Source organism: Cetorhinus maximus, chromosome 27, assembly GCF_964194155.1.
Source record: "Cetorhinus maximus chromosome 27, sCetMax3.hap1.1, whole genome shotgun sequence".
Lineage (NCBI taxonomy): Eukaryota > Metazoa > Chordata > Chondrichthyes > Lamniformes > Cetorhinidae > Cetorhinus > Cetorhinus maximus.
This window is the reverse complement of record NC_135905.1, coordinates 15985938-16002802: the sequence shown is the minus strand read 5'-3', so window position 1 is coordinate 16002802 and position 16865 is coordinate 15985938. Positions and strand designations below refer to the sequence as shown.

The following is a 16865-nucleotide window of genomic DNA, read 5'->3' as shown; positions in this document are numbered from 1 at the left end:
CCTGAGGCTAAACTGGGCTGAGTTGAAAGGTACCTCTTGCAATATTCTAACACAACAGGTCAGAAAGCAGTCATGTGTCACATTGGCCAGCTCAGATTCTTGCCTGCTTGTGCATTCCCGGTGATTAGTTTGGTGAAATCAATTAGAACAATCATTCTATTTGCACAGACCTGTATTTTCCTTACCTCTTCATAGACCAAGTTGAGTTTGGTCTGGTAGTTGGCAGTTAACCCCAAACATTCTCTATTGCTTTTGCACAACATTCTTCTATCCAATTAACTTGTCAGAAAACTTATCTTGGACCAATGGGGTTAACGTCCTTTAATTCCAAGCTGTCCTTTCCTGTGAGTTGGGTATATACACTAAATGCTTATATATAGTACCCATATTCATCATTAAGTTATGACATCTCATTACACTGCAATTCCCAGTTGTCATAACAACCTTGAGTTCAATTGTTGTGACAGCTTCTACCATTCATTTATATACACTTTACCAGATAATATCAGGAAAAGAATAAAAACAAAAAACTACTGCGGATGCTGGAAATCCAAAACAAAAACAGAATTACCTGGAAAAACTCAGCAGGTCTGGCAGCATCGGCGGAGAAGAAAAGAGTTGACATTCTGAGTTCAGTTCTGCTGAAGGGTCATGAGGACGCGAAACGTCAATTCTTTTCTTATCCGCCGATGCTGCCAGACCTGCTGAGTTTTTCCAGGTAATTCTGTTTTTGTTCAGGAAAAGAATATTGTTCAGGATAGGTTTAATCTTTCTGCTATTAATTTTCTTTCCTTTCGGTCTATTTTTTTCCTACTCTATCCACTTTACTTGTTTAAATCATCCCCACTGCCCTGATAACCCTCATTGCAAGGGTATTGGCACCAAAGCCTGTCCATCATCTACAAGGCACAAGTCAGGAGTGTGATGTAATACTCCCCACTTGCCTGGATGAGTGCAGCTCCCACAACAATCAAGAAGCTTGACACTGTCCAGGACAAAGCAGCCCCGCTTGATTGGCACCACATCCACAAACATTCACTCCCTCCACCACTGATGCACGGTAGCAGCAGTGTGTGTACCATCTACAAGATGCACTGTGGGATTCACCAAGCTCCTTAGACAGCACCTTCCAAACCCACAATCGTTACCATCTAGAAGGGCAAGGGCAGGTGATAGATGGGAGCACCACAACCTGGAAGTACCCCTCTAAGCCACACACCATCTTGACTTGGAAATACATCACTGTTCCTTCACTGTTGCTGGGTAAAAATCTTGGAACTCCCTCCCTAACAGCACTGTAGGTGTTCCTACAATACATGGACTGTAGTGGTTCAAGAAGGCAGCTCACCATCACCTTCTCAAGGGCAATTAGGGATGGGCAATAAATGCTGGCCTAGCCAGCGACATCCACATCCCATGAATGAGTAAAGAACAAAACTCTTATTCATGCAAAGATCATGATGTCTAAACAAGTGCTCCTAACACAGAACTTTTTCCAATGTCCTAAAACCTCCCTTCTCAAGTCTGTATTGACATATCTAACCAACTGATCCAGCAAACAGAGCCAGAAATAATCTCAAGATTACTACCCTTGAAGGTTTACACTTTAAATGAAACCCAATTCCTCAAATTTCTTCTTTCAGACTGCTGTCTCATCTTTCCCAGGGCACTGCGTCCTATGAACCTCCAGCTGCTATGAGAGTAAAAACCCAGCCAACTGCAGTTCATCCAAGTGTGAGAACAATGTCAACAACTGTGTCCAATCACTACAGTAGACATGGTCAGTTACTTGAAAGTTTCAAGTTCCAAAATGGAGTTTAAGCCAAACCTACTGTAGGAGACTGGATGGTATGGAATTATGTATAAGTTTGTAAAGTGTCGGGATGTATAATATTCTATGAAATAACCTATTCTGGAGTTTACTAACAGATCAATCTCCAACTGCAATGTGCAACAAGATGATTCAGATCTACTTACGGTCCATCTGTTAATAAAGTGATTGCTCATCAACATGAAATTCTTGACAGTAATATGTCAAGTATTAATAGCCTCAAGACAAGTAATTGGTTACACAAGTTATCAATTTGAATCATGAAAGTGCATCTGTTGTCATGTTTAATTGTTATATTAGAATTACATGTTATTACCTGGAAACTTGGTAGGTTACCTCCTGTTTCCTGCCCCATCTTCAGCAGAAAACCATCAGGTCTCCCAGGGAAACAGCATAAGTGGCAATTTTTAGACTTTTACTCTACTCCTCTGGAGAGTTTTAAGTTTCTGTTAATGTTATTCTGGAACCAGTTGCTGAGAAGTGTATAAAATCAATTGACTCACACTTTAGGATTTCCCACCCTTACTATTGGGAAGTGTCAACTCTCTGGCATGCTCTCACACTGACAACCATACCAAGGCCTGAACTCATCTCATGGGGAATAACTCAAACCAGTTTCTGTTTAATCATTTCAACAGCACAGGATAAAGTGCCGGCAGACTATCCTAGCATGGGAAGCTTTCTAAAATATAAAGCTACAATAATAGCAACAGGCAAGGACAAAGCAAAGTACCCTAATCAGTGAGTAAAGACCACGCCAAAAAGAAACATGCATAATTCTATTTTATATATCCACAAACATTTTATTTGTTGAAATCGCATATAACTGTTTTGTGTTTCTAAATTAAACAATTACACTTTTAAAACAATTTAAATATTAACACTTGGCTGGACTTTTAATTACAGGAAAGGAAAACAATGTTCAAGTCAAATTTCTCAATTATAGGCACATTTAGGTAGCTTTTTTGGAATTAAAAGCTTTGCGATAAAAGTTTAAGAATAGTCCCAGCATTGTCAAACCATACATGATACTGTAAATACAAAATCCATGAAAGAGGTATCCCCATGTTGCAAGAATCAAGTCCATAAGGAATTGAAGGATTTGTAACTGGGTCATTCTTTTCTTCCATGCAGGTCGCTGGACCGGGTTCAGTGCGCTCTGCCCATAGTAGAAATACAGGATGACATGAATAAATGAATTAATTGCAAGGAAAGGAGCGATGGCTGGCCAAGGGTAGTAATGATAGGTCAGGTCACTCAGGATCAGCATGCTACAATGGTGATAGGTGTGTAGGAAGGATATCTGACGCTTTCGGTGCCTTAAGATCATGAAGACGGTGTCAAGCAGTTCCAAGTTTTTTATCACCCAATACATGAAGTAGGCATAGTACAGCTCTGAAAAGAACTCCTTTTGAAAAATGGAAGTTGCGATGCTAATGCCACGCAGAAACAGGAGAGTGGTGTACAGGCTCATGATGCTACAGGCCATGTTATAGACTAATAGGATCTGCAGAATTTAACAAACACAGACATTTACATGGACTCGTAAGCAGCAACTATTCAAATCACATTCTGTTCAACTTAACAAATGACAGTGCCTAAGAAAATTGAATTAATTTGACTTCTAGCAACATAATTATGAAAATACATTTTAGGTTGAAGTGAAACTAGATGACTTTTGGATTTAAACCTATAAATTATTTAACCAGAGGCTTTTATGTTATATTATTTTCCTAATAATGATTGTAACTGTCTTTCACAGCACAACTCACTCACTTTCTGCTGCAGTGTAGCTGTAATCTTTAACTTGACGTGACTGGGTGTTTCCAAGGGCTGGAACTGGAAGTTCACAGGTGTGGATTATTTTGTGACTGAGTTACATCCTGTAGCTCACAGCTAATACACAGCATTATTGGAACAAGATCCTGGCTGCAACACCATCTCCACAGCCATGCTATTCAATCACAAAAAATAGCTGTGTTTCAAACAAATGATCACACTTTTATCACTCTTAGCCCATAAACTATTATTTTTTTTAAAACTTCTGCATCGTTAAACGACATGGCATGAAAATCAAACACACAAATGGGGGAGTTCATTGTTTTATCAAAAATAAACAATGAAACTGGAGAAGCTGGGGTTGTTCACTTTACAGCAGAGAAGGTTAAGGGGAGATTTAATAAAAGTGTTCAAAATTATGAGGGGTGTTGATAAAGTAGATAGGGAGAAACTGTTTCCACTGGCAGGAGAGTCAGTAACCCGAGGACACAAGCTTAAGATAATTGGCAAACAAGTTGGGGGAGATAAGGGGAATTTTCTTTTTCTACAAGTTATGATCTGTAATGTACTGCCCAAAAGGGGGGTGGAAGCAGAATCAACAGTAACTTTCAAAAGAGATATTGCTTAAAAAAGAAAAAATTGTGGGGCTGTGGGGCAGGGGCAGGGGCAGGGAACTAATGGATAGCTCTTTGAACAAGCTGACCCAAACATGACAGGCTGAATCATCTGCTTCTGTACTGCATGATTCCATGAATGAGGATGAAGAGATATATAATGCATGCACACGTTGACTGAATTATTTACACTTGGCGACTCCTTTTCGATAAGCTGCCACTACCAGTCATGTATCCAATATGCGTTTAATTAATTAATGTTTTAGATAAATTCAGAAATGAAAAATTTCAAACATTTCTTCCACTGTAATAACTTAAAACAGGATGGCAGCAACCCGATAGTGCAGCGCACTTGTACACAAAAAGGTCAGAGTTTAAGGAGATACATTCACACAGCAATCCCACACATGGCAAATTCCAGTCCCAGTTCAGCGATCTGGGAGAAATAAGCAGAACTCACACATTTTCTGCAAGAAACAGAGAGAAATGGTGGCTGAGTTAATCCAGTCTTGTTCACCCAGTAATATTAGGTTACAGTGTGGCATAACCAGTAGCTGGGGAATGATTGTGCATTGGAAAAAAAAGGGAATAAAAAACAAGTTAGTGCAGAATGAATTTACGAGAATTATCCATCTTAACTCTCGCAAATCCTGAGATGTATTATATCTTTTTTAAATTTGACATTACTTTCCCCCCTCCCAATTTAGGTGTACTGAACTCCCTAAAAACACACCAATTTCTCACAGTCCATCTGGAACTTCTCTTCCAGTGCAGAGTAAGGAACAGCATACAAGCTTTAGCCTGCAACAAACTGCCTGTTCCCACTCTACTCACTAATAATCAGGATTATGGTCTTGGAAGAACACTATGTCAGGGAGGGGGTTGCAGTGGGGGTGGGGGGGGGTGGTGGGGGGGTGGTGGTGATCGGTGACAGATGGCAATGATGAGAAATGTACATTTCCCCAAAGCTGCACAAGTCTTTAAGTGTGTCTGGAGTAAAAGATACTTTTATCTGCCGAGGCACGGAATGCAATCAGTAGCTCTCACCTCCATGTGACAGCAGCACTAAGTACAAGATGCTAAGCTTGCCTTGAAGTCACATCACATGTGCTGACTGTTCATGGGCATGTGAATTGAGGGACAAGTATTACAATGACATGGTGACTACACTGCAATACAATATGCAACTTTCAGCTGGTAAATCCCAGCTGACAAATAAACTCGATTTTAAAAACGCAATAATGTGCTCAGGTAAAATCTTACTGATTGCTGTCCTGCTGCTGAAGTCAAGTCAAGCTGCAAAGTACTAAGATTAACTACACCAGGCATTGGTGTAGAAGGTGCTTATAATTAATACTTAGTTAGGTTGACATGCTACCCCTCAATAAAAATGTGTATCTCTGGTCTCTAATTTTCATATCTAGCACATGATGGCATTCAATTAATTTTGGGTATCCCATCTTTTCCCTATCTAACTAGAATCACAGCATAGAGAAGGCTGAGTTTTTAATCTTTCCCTTACCACGAGACAAGGTCACAGTGACCTCCACATAACAACAATAATGCAACCTACTGTAATACCATATCCATTACAGAGAAAGAGAACATCAGGGTAATAAATTAGGCCTCTCCTGGGACTGCAGCAGCTGTCAGGAAGCAACATCCAGAAAGCAGCAGATATACAGCAGCAACGGACATTTTAAAACATCAAAGCTTGTAGCTATGATGTGGGCACAGAAAGGATTTACACAGCCTCATCCTCGTGTGGACTTGAGCTAACTTTGCATGTAAAATTAATAAACTTTCAGGATGCCCATTTGGAAAGTTGTAATCACCAAGTGCACACATCCCCTCCTGATCTGTGAAACCAACCTCCACTGCATTGAATGGCACGCTTATTGCCTGTGAACCCTGCCCAATTCAATAAAATCTACCTCTGAAATGCATTGTAAGAGATTAGAATTAAGATTAGATTCAGAAGTATACAATTCCATGTTGCCTTTGACCCAGATTGCCTACGAGTGGCTAAAAACTAAGAGATGCCAAAAGCAAGGTAATTACATCTGTAACTCATACCCTTGCCATTTCTGATAACAAGGGCAAAAAAAAAATGACCCTGTATGTTCCCTGTAGTGAAAGGCTTAGTAGTGTTGCATCAAAGTGAGATGATTGGCCCAGTGAGGAGGTCAGTGTTAATGGAGAACAATGGAAATCGGATATCTCAAACACGATAGCACAAAAATCTTCAAATATCACTGGTGCAGATTTATTGCACAATTACGAATCAACTTTTCAGGGATATCATTCTGAGGCTATGGGATGATAAAGTACTTTATAGATTATAGGACTACATTTAACTAGCTATGTTTTGTTAGGAATCAAAGCACCACAGCTGAGAAATTGTGTGCAAACCCTTAACACATTCATTTGACATTTGTTTGTGCACTATTTAAGAGGCATTAACCTATTCTTATTTGAAATAAGCTGTTAAATTGGATAAAGCAATGCTACATTAAGTGTTCATATGCTAATATCGTGCACAATAATTTCTCAACTCATAGAATCCAAAATGTAATATTTGCCTTTTGAAATTAGAGTTCATAAAATTTGTGGGGAATAAATATTCAAATTGACACCGTTACAGCTAATAGTGTTTAATTAAAAGGTGCAATTAATGTTGGAAATTGATATATTGAATTATTAATGGTTTCATATTAATTATTAATCCTTACATGGCTGATATATTGGCTATGGTTCTCATTGAGAAACTCCAGTCTCCTAGTTTCCTGGGTGCTTCCTCTGTTATCCATGACACTGGACTTCCCTGCAGTTTGGCACATAAAGGTACATGCTCCTGAAGGCTTTATTAAGCAAGACCCACTTGTGTCTTGGAGTGAAGTGGGGTCAAAGAGTTAGGGATAATTGGGCCAGGGCATGCAGACATAATTTAGCTGCCATTTTAAAGTCATATATTCTGCCTTTACTTGTATACTTCCAATATAAATTCCTATGTCCATATTTATAGTGGAAACTGCCCATGTAAACTTATCACACTGTAATTAAACCCTCTTGCCAGTGGTAGCACTGTCTCTCTCTACTGGGAGGAGAGTGTAATTACACCGTGACAGGTTTCACAAAGGCACTTTTTGTTCTGAATGTGGAATTTATAAGGGAACAATGTTCACAAGATGGAGCATGTAGTTTTAATAATATCAATACATTATAGAAATGTAATTTGTGAAGTTACTGTAGAACACTTTGGCACAATTTGGATTGTCAGTATGGCTGTGCATATATTGGGGACCACGCTGTTTGAGGATTGAGATATTTAACAATAGTTCTTGGGATTTTCCAGGATCAAGGTGTTGCTGCTTTATTGCCCTGTGTTGGGACTGGAAGTGGGTTAATAATTTCTAGTTGAATCTTAACTTCATTAGGAGGTGTCCTATGTATGTATGGGAGGAGTCTCAATTGTGTTTGTAGCAGAAAAGACCCCCGAGATGACCTGATGCCTCCTGAGTTCCAAATGCAGATCATATATTACATTCTTTGGTACTAAAATGAGATTCATGGCTGCTAGGCTACACAGCTACACAATGCAGCTGAAGAGGCTTTCCCGTATTTTCTACAATAAGAGCCTTTCCATTCTGATAATAAACCTCAGTATATATGCAGTCTATAAATATATACATATATATGGAGTCAGAAAATGTCACTACCTCTTTAATACTAACAGCCAAATTGTTGTGCCTCATTAAGTCTAAAACACAACAAGATCTGATTGAAAGAAAACAATATTCACTTAAATGTCATCCCCAGCTAATAGTAATTCAAACTATGAACTCTGAATAAATATTTTCAATTAATAAAGGGATAGTAAGTCCTGCTACTGCAAGTATAAAATCCTTGTAAACTATACAAATCGTAATACTCAGCACACTAAACATTGCTAACCTATCACAAGAGTATACTGAAAAATAGCATAATTTAGAAATGTTAAACACTTCTGCATCAAATGTGCTTTCAATCAGCATTTTTCTTAAATTGTTTTTGTTGAGAAATACTGCAGATTGGCCAGACAGTCTGCATAGCAAAAGCAAAATGCAAATTACCTTTACATCCCGTTTATAGAAATATTGATCCAAAGAGGCTGTTTTGCGGGGGGAGAAAAGGTTAGGCACTGGTTGGGAACCAGCTATGTGGATTTAACAAGGTTCAGCTGCTCAGTTAAATGTGTTCAAGGAACTATTAGAAATAACCGGTATGAATAGCAGAAATTCTAACAGTGCACAAATTGGTTCAGAATTAGAGTCCATCAGAATTTTGAGATGGTAAATGTCAGAGATAAAATTTTCATACAGTATTGGATTTTATGAAGGGAAGGTAGTTGAATCTCTCGCAAACACTGGTTTGTGGAGGTAATTAGCCATAGTCCACAAAAGATCATAGGCAGCTCTCTCCATTACAGGGAGATCATTGATTTTCAGTAACTTGAGGGTCACCACTCTGCATGTGTGGAGCAAGATGAGGGGGCAAGCCTCCATGAACTACCACAGCTGGTACAGGGATTGAACCCGCACTGTTGGTGTCATTCTGCATCACACTCCAGCCATTCAGCCAACTTCACCTTAGATTCAGATCTTTCCCTCTATGAAATGAATACCTTATGACTGGTAACTATTTATACTGATCCAAACAGCACAGCAGCTTTGCAAACCTGGGTGTGAAATGCTGCCCCAATTGACGATCGCACTCAGACTTCCACGAATGGCAAATAGTGTAGATCGTGAAGAACTTTCCCATATCGTACTCCCACTCTGACCATCCTCTCAGCAGGAGAGCAATGTTCAGTTCAAGGAAATACAAATTATCTCAGATGCACTAACATATTTTTAATGCAAGAAAATAATGGAAACATGAAGTTTATTCAGCTTTTGTGAATAATATGTTTTCTTTTAATCAAAGAAAGTGCTCTTAGTAATATGTTACTAATGACATCTCATGTTTATGCGACACCTTTAAATGTTGTAAAAGTTTCCAAGGTCCTTATGAGACAAAAATTGAATCCAAGTCAAAGGAAACATTTGGACATGTGTCCAAAGCTTGGTCAGAGGTAGATTTTAAGGAGTACCTTAAAGGAGAAGAGACAGAGGTTAAAGGAGGGAATACAAGGACTTGGGGCCCAGGCAGCTGAAGGCACAGCTGACAATGGCAGGACAACGGAATTGGGGGATGCTCAAGAGGCCAGAGTTGGGGGAACACAGATGTCTTGAATGGTTGTTGGGCTGGAGGACATTACAGCCAAAGAGAAAGCCAGTTACATGATGCCAGACACCTTCTGCTCACCTTCTGCTTACTTTTAATAATATCTGACTTGCATGATACCACTATGAATTAATCAAAGTATGAATTGTGCTCTGAAATTAAACTATACACTCTTTGTTTAATTCGATGTTTTACAACTGACAAGTCACTTTAAGACTTTGGAAAGTGTCACATGTGCCCAATCAGCAGAAAGCAAACTGGGATCTTTAATCTCAGTAGAAGTCAATATACAACAAAAGAAAAATCAACCAACCAAATCATCAACTACTAGCTGTAACTTAGGGCAGCATTTTCCCCCCATCGGAGGGGATTGTGCGGGAGCGGGCGCGTTCCCGATCGGCGCCCCCGGTCGGGGGGCGTGGCATCATTTTACGTGGGCAGGCCAATTAAGGCCCACCCAGCGTGATGTCTGCTCAGAAGTGCTTGCGCTCCCTGTGCGGGCGGGGGAGGGAATTCCCTGAGTCGGGAGTGCGCCCTTCCGTGCATGTGCACGAAAGAGTGCGCGGATCTCCGTGAGGCAAAGTGCTGCCTCAGGGAGATCGGCTCAAGATTCAAACTTTCATGAAAGGCAGAAAAAAGATTCCTGACATGTCCCCTCACGTGACACTGTCACATGAGCTCGGACATGTCAATTTCTTTTATTTAGATATTTCATACAAATTTTAAAACCCTTATGAAACCTCATCCTGACCATGGATGAGGTTTCATGTTTTTTCTGAAGGCCACCTGGGCTCTTCGCCTGCCCACCAACCTTAAGGTTGGACGGGCAGGTCCATTAATCACTCGCTGAACTGAAAATCTAAATGACACGGGGTGATGTCGGGACCCACGCCCAACATCACCCTGCGTCATTTTACGCATCAGCGAGCAGGCCCTGCCCCCCCGCTCGTCAATCGGAAGATGCAGCCCATAAGTTTAACAACCACTATATGCAACAAAAACTTCACTAAATTTTCATACCCCATCACCCAAAACTTTCACCCACACATGCTTCCCTTCTCTATTCCAGAGCTTGCCCTGAAATTTGCTTCTCTGATATTTTCCTGGTCTTGATGCACCATTGTAACACCAATGTCCCTCAATCTCCTGCTCTCCTTTGTACATGCACCAACATCCTCTGCATCAAACTGGCTTCATTACTTGGCAAGCCCGTTGGTATTTGACACAGCCCCATGTTCTCTGCTTCTGGTAGCTGTTTTCTGATCCATATAAAATGGTCAGAGCACCAGACTCTATGCTTCCAACTCCAAACTCCATCCTACTCAACATGCTCTAAATTCTCAATCCAATCACCCAGAAAACTCAAATGCCATTACCTCAGCTTCTCCCCTCCCCTATCCCCAGCTGACTGAAAGCTCATCTCTCCCCTCCACTCTGGTCATCACTCCTTGGGTTCAACATCCTGCCTGCCACACACACACACACACCCCCCCGCCCCCGCCACCCACCCACCCATTCCAAGCACTTGGAAGAGTAAGAAAAAAGTAAGGAAAAAAGCCAGTCATCACAATGAGAGAGGTGTGGGAGAACTGTAGAACAAAGAAGCTACAGAAAACAGGAGAGGCAAAAAGAATAAGAGACAGCTGAAAGAAAGAGACTTTATCTTTCTTGAGCAATGACCACAGATGATCAATATGTGAGAAAAAATAATTAGCTAGCAACAAATTTACAGCAGTAATTCAATATGGAGGTTTAACTGACATTCACAGAGTGCTTAGCTTTGTTCTCTGTCTTTATGGCATTGCCAAAAATGCTCCATTGAACAACTGCCTCACAGCTCAGTGCCAGCCAAACAGGAACTGTGGTTAATAATCACCCTCAACCCAGTTCCTCAAACAAACAGCCACTATATGGCTCAGTACTGCAGCTCCACCATCCTCAACATGCTAAGCTATGGAGTATCACGCCATGAGTTTGTGCCTGCACTTTTATCTGACACTGTGTTCCAATCCTGGCTGATGACTTGCCATTAGGGAAGGGAGAGAAAAGCTGAAAGGAGAGTCAGCAAAGGATTTTATATGCAGTCAGGTATTGAGCGACAGTGACAAAGTCTACAAACAGGTTGCCTGCCTACCCTCTCCAGCATCTTGCAAAGACAGCAATGGGAGTGGGAAAGAAAAAAATCTCTTTGTTGGTGTAGGTATGCTACTGCATCCCTTGAAGTCTTATCCTTCCATTGTATGCTTGATGGTAGGTTGGCACCATATTACAGTATTTGAATTTCAAATTATTCAAAACACAATCTGAAAACACTGAGCCTTTTGTGTTTTATTCTCAATCTTCGCCTTTTTTTTGCACATGTAATATTCAACATTCTAATTTTCTGAAACAACATTTATTACAGTGAAATAAACAAATGCTCACAATGCAAGCACAGCTCAAATTCTGTATAAAATGGGTGATATTATTCTAAACAGTCCATTAGGAATAAATCAAATGTGGCTATTGTTCAGAAAGAAAAGGGAAGAAACACATTGCAACAACATTACTAAAGTCTAAAATTAAACTATTTTTTAAGTGTATGGGAAGCAAGGGAACCATTATCAATATAACTATGTAACAGTGCGTCCAATACTAACTCAGATAATGTATCATATTCTGGTACACTACTGAAATCAATAGCCCCAGGAAAAAAGGGATTTCAGATCCAGGCTGAATTTATCAAACAGATTTAGACAAGATGGCCGATGTCAAATGTTTATACCTCTCTCTCTGTCTGTGTAACACTTTCTCTGTAGTTTACGATTGTCTCCCAGCTATTCATAAACATGTAACTTCAGTGCCTAGGAAATGACACCAGATTTACTGCTTTATTACTTTAAAACCATATAAATATGAAAGCAAAAGAGAGAAATGGGGCGAGAGAGAGAGGCAGAAAAGGGCATCAGTGAGTCAAGTATACTGTCAGCGAAAGCAGGAAGCAGTCCACAGTTTAGTATATATGCTGCTTCCAAATAAATTCAACTTAATTCAGGCTTTACATTTTACTTTATCATTTTAAAAAATTCTTTCATGGGATGTGGGTGTCGCTGACAGCATTCGTTGCCCATCCCTAGCTGCCTTTGAACTGAGTGGTTTGCTAAGCCACTTCAGAGGGCAAGTTCAGAGTCAACCACATTACTGTGGACTCTCGTGTAGGCCAGACTGGGTAGGGATGGCAGATTTCCTTCCCTAAAAGGGCATTAGTGAAGCAGATGGGTTTTTACAACAATCGATGATAGTTTCATGAGGCTAGCTTTGTAACTCCAGATTTATTAATTGAATTTAAATTCCACCAGCTGCCACTGATGGGATTTGAACCCATGTCTCCAGAGCATAGTCTGGGCCTCCGGATTACTAGTCCAGTGACATTATCACTATGCCACTATCTCCCCTAATATCATCCAAATTAACGATTGGGTTTTTGAGATGAACTCAAGCTTTTGATTCTAGCTGTCAATCATTGAGATATCAATTTCACTGTACATATCAGGTCATTTCATGGAAATGCTCTAGTATTACTTGACACGAGTTATAAGTATTATGCATCTGTTGAATATCCCAATACATTTTGCTGGATCTATGCATCCCACAAATCAAATGCAAGGGTTAAACTTCACCTTTTATTAAATAAAACCCTATGTATTGTATTCTTCCGATGGTTCGGGTTAAAATGTATTTTATTAGTTAACATAGGATTAGAATCAAATAATTATCTGTACTATCAGCTGATTGAATGTGTTCTTAATATTAATGCTGAAATATTTTATACAATTACACAGGAAGAATTGTTACAGTTCTCAGAAAAATCCACCTCCAGGATGCATATTTTGGGATATGTTGCATTGCAATTTTAACCAGAATTATTTTGTTTTTGCTCCCGAGTATGTAGATTTTAGCTGGGAACGATTCCATTGGCACAATAGTCCCACTTATCCAAAGTGCTGTTTGTCACATCTGAATCGTTACGAGCATCAGAAAGCAGTGTGACTGTGCAGGACATTATGATTGAGCCCCTCCATTTCTTAACCTGATGTTGCTGGAAACTGTGAACATCTGGATGCCAGTCAGATAGAAACTTTGGTCAATTTTTCTTTCCCCTCACTGTGGGCTTGGAGGCTAATTGCAGCGTACTAACCCCTGGCCACACCAGCTAACTCAGCACCGACCTGGAACTCTTATTAAAAAGTACCACACTGGGTGGTGTATTTACATACTAGATCACTGGGGGCATCCTGGGCCTGTTCTAAAGCAGCCACTCTTTGTCATGCTTTTCTTGTCCCTGAAATTATCTCAGGCACACACAATGTTTCCACTTCACAGTGCATAATAACTGACAAAGCTATCACTTGCTGGCACTCGTCCATCCTGAAAGCGACTCCAATGTTTTGTTGGAAGGTTAGAATTTAAAATACAAGTTTTGCGTTCGTCTGCTGCTAAAAGCAAAAAAAAAGGGGTTTTAATTGATATTAATGTTTCCATTTTCACTCATATTGTTAGCACAAGGCCTTATTTATAATCTACACGAACTCCACGGCGTAATCTGCAATCCATCAATCTCATTAATCCATCAGAATTTGGTTTTGACAACCAAGGACAAATGATCAAGTTGCCACTGTTACTGTAATTAACACAATAACTTTGCTTGAAAAAAACATATTGCACCAATCAGTATATTAACACGCCCTGCCTGTATTTAGCATGTTCTTGCAGATAATTTGTTGCAACAATGTGCAACTGTTACTTAGGAACTCACCACAGCAGCTGATTACAGCTGAATGAGCAATGTGGCAATAAAAACTATAGAAATGAATTAGTGTATTACAGAAACACATGTGTCTTCACAATTAATAAATTCCACTCCATCAAATTGTGATTTAATTATGCATTATGTATGTTAGGCATGAATCATTCATGTACATTATTACCCAAGTGGGAAAATAGCAAATAGACATATCAACAGGATTCAGAACTGCTTTTTGTCAAATATAACAGCGGGAATAATAATTTTAAAATACACACAGCCGCCAAAACCAATACTAAACCTAATACACTTTTAAATAAAGTTTAATATGAAACTGGTCAAGTTTAAGAGTGATCACTGGCACAGCAGTGGTAAAACATGTAACTGTAACAAGTCTTATTTAGCCCAGGTATAAAAAAATCAGACTTGCTCAGAGGGTGAATGACTAACTCAGAAGATTAGTGCTATTTAAATGGAAAACAAATAGCCAACACACCGTGCATGAAGAATAAAAGAAAGATAGAGAAAAAGAAAGAACATGCACTTTTATAGCACCTTTCATAAGGTCAGGACACCCCAAAGCACTTCACAGCCAATGAAGTACCTTTTGAAGTGTAGTTGTTGTTGTAGGAAACACAGCAGCCAATCTGCACACAGCCAGCTCCCACAAATAGCAATGTGATAATGACTAAATAATCTGTTTTTATTAGTAATGATGGTTACATATTGCACAGAAGAACTCCCCTGCTCTCCTTTGAATAGTGTCATGGGATCTTTTATGTCTGCCTGAGAGGAAATACGGGGCCTTGGTTTAACATCTTATCCGAATTGATGGCACCTCCAACAGTGCAGCACTCCCTCAGTACTGCACTGGAGTGTTGGTCTAGATTCATATGCTCAAGTCTTGGAGTAGAACTTGGACCCACAACCTTCTGACACAAAGACAAGAGTGCTACCAACTGAGCCACGGCTGACAGCTGAATAGCTGCACATATCTCACATCCCCTTTTAAAATGTTGCCAATTGTACCTGTTAGCTATAAAATCAAACACTGGACAGAAGTAAATTTAAACCATAACCATGGCTGAAATGCACAATGCATTTGCCCTTGTTAGTCGGACACTGGCAGTTCAATGTTGTTGAAGCAGCTACCCAGAAATAAAGCTGTGTTGCTATATCAGCTCCTTCAAACCAAATCAGGAGCAGCAATGATACTGCTACAGAAAGAAAAATGTGACATCAACCACCCCAGTAAGAGTTGACTCCCTCAATGTGGGGTGCAAAGTTTGGGACACGAGGAGAATTAAAAACACTTTCCTTAAAACGTCATACACCCACAATCTTTTTGTTAAATGAACAAAATTAAAATTAAAAATCAATAGCCAATTAAATCCTGAAGCCCATTTTAACTGGTCTTAAAATCCTAGTTTAAAAAATGTTAATCTACTGTTTTGACAGTTTAGAAAACAGCACAGCATCAAATGGGCAGATAAACCAGTATGATAGCTGGCATTTACAGCACATTTCTCCCCTCTGCTGCAGAAGGTGCTCATTCTCACTAGACCTTACATCTGCACTGGGTGCCACTATATGATATGTCATTCAAGTGGTCATTCTTCATTAGTGAGCATTTGCAGGCTGTTCAACCATGAGGGGTGATGGCGGAGGCTGTCAGGGCTGAGCTTGATCCAGTCTTCAGCTGCTAGCAAAAAAAAAAGCACGCACTCACACGCACAATTCTATAGCAGGATGTTTCTGGAAGTAATCAGCGGGAGTAACCCTCTTGTCCCCAGCCAGATAGTTAGGGCCAATGCCCTGTCACTTCACGGGCTGAGAACACCTAAATCAGCAAAGATGGAGGTTCAATCCTGAGTCCTTTCTGATTTGCATGACTCAATTCTACAATGCCCTGAGCAAACACCAACTGAATTATTAGGAAAGATCTGCAGTCAATATTTTAAGAAAAGCCTCAGGCAGCTCCGTTTGGATTTTTAATGATAGAATAGAGATGACTGCCCCATCTATTAACTTAGATTATTAACTGTGCCTATGCACAGCCATATCCCTCCTTCTCCGCTGGAGTAGTGGAATTAGGGAATATAACTACAGATATACTGCTGCATCAACCTGTTTTAGTGCTGGACATTACCTAAATATAAACACAGCACAAACATTCTTATTTGATGTTCTGCAATTGCTTCATCATGATATTTTTTCCTGGTTAAATTTTATTCCAACAGCACACTTACTGACCATTTGATTTCTAAACCATCTACGGTGTACAGGACTCACAATATAAACTAATTAATGAAATTGGTCAGCACTTCTTAGATCATTAGCTCTGCTTGAAACACTCGTCAGAAATACCACGGTATTAGATACATGTGGATTTGTCATTGCTTTAATGTTTTTGTCAATAATTGTGACTGAAGCAAATGGAAATGGTAGCTAATGTGTCACACAAACTCACTGAGTAAAAACAATCTGCTGTTAAAAACAGCAACTGCTAGAAATACTCAGCAGCAGGTCAGGCAGAATCTGTTGAGGGAAAACACAGTTAACATTTCAGGTCAATGATCTGGTGTTCTGATAT

The 16865-nt window shown here is 39.8% G+C and overlaps 1 protein-coding gene across 1 annotated transcript in view; it reads right to left on the bottom strand.

The window, feature by feature from the left end:
* Positions 1-2617: 2617 nt before the first annotated feature.
* Positions 2618-16865, bottom strand: part of LOC144668612 (very long chain fatty acid elongase 5-like) — a 46952-nt gene continuing 32704 nt past the window's right edge. Inside the window, exon 7 of the mRNA XM_078530801.1 lies at positions 2618-3338. Coding sequence (XP_078386927.1) covers positions 2784-3338 — 555 coding nt within the window. The 3' untranslated portion in view covers positions 2618-2783. The remainder of the gene's footprint in view (positions 3339-16865) is intronic.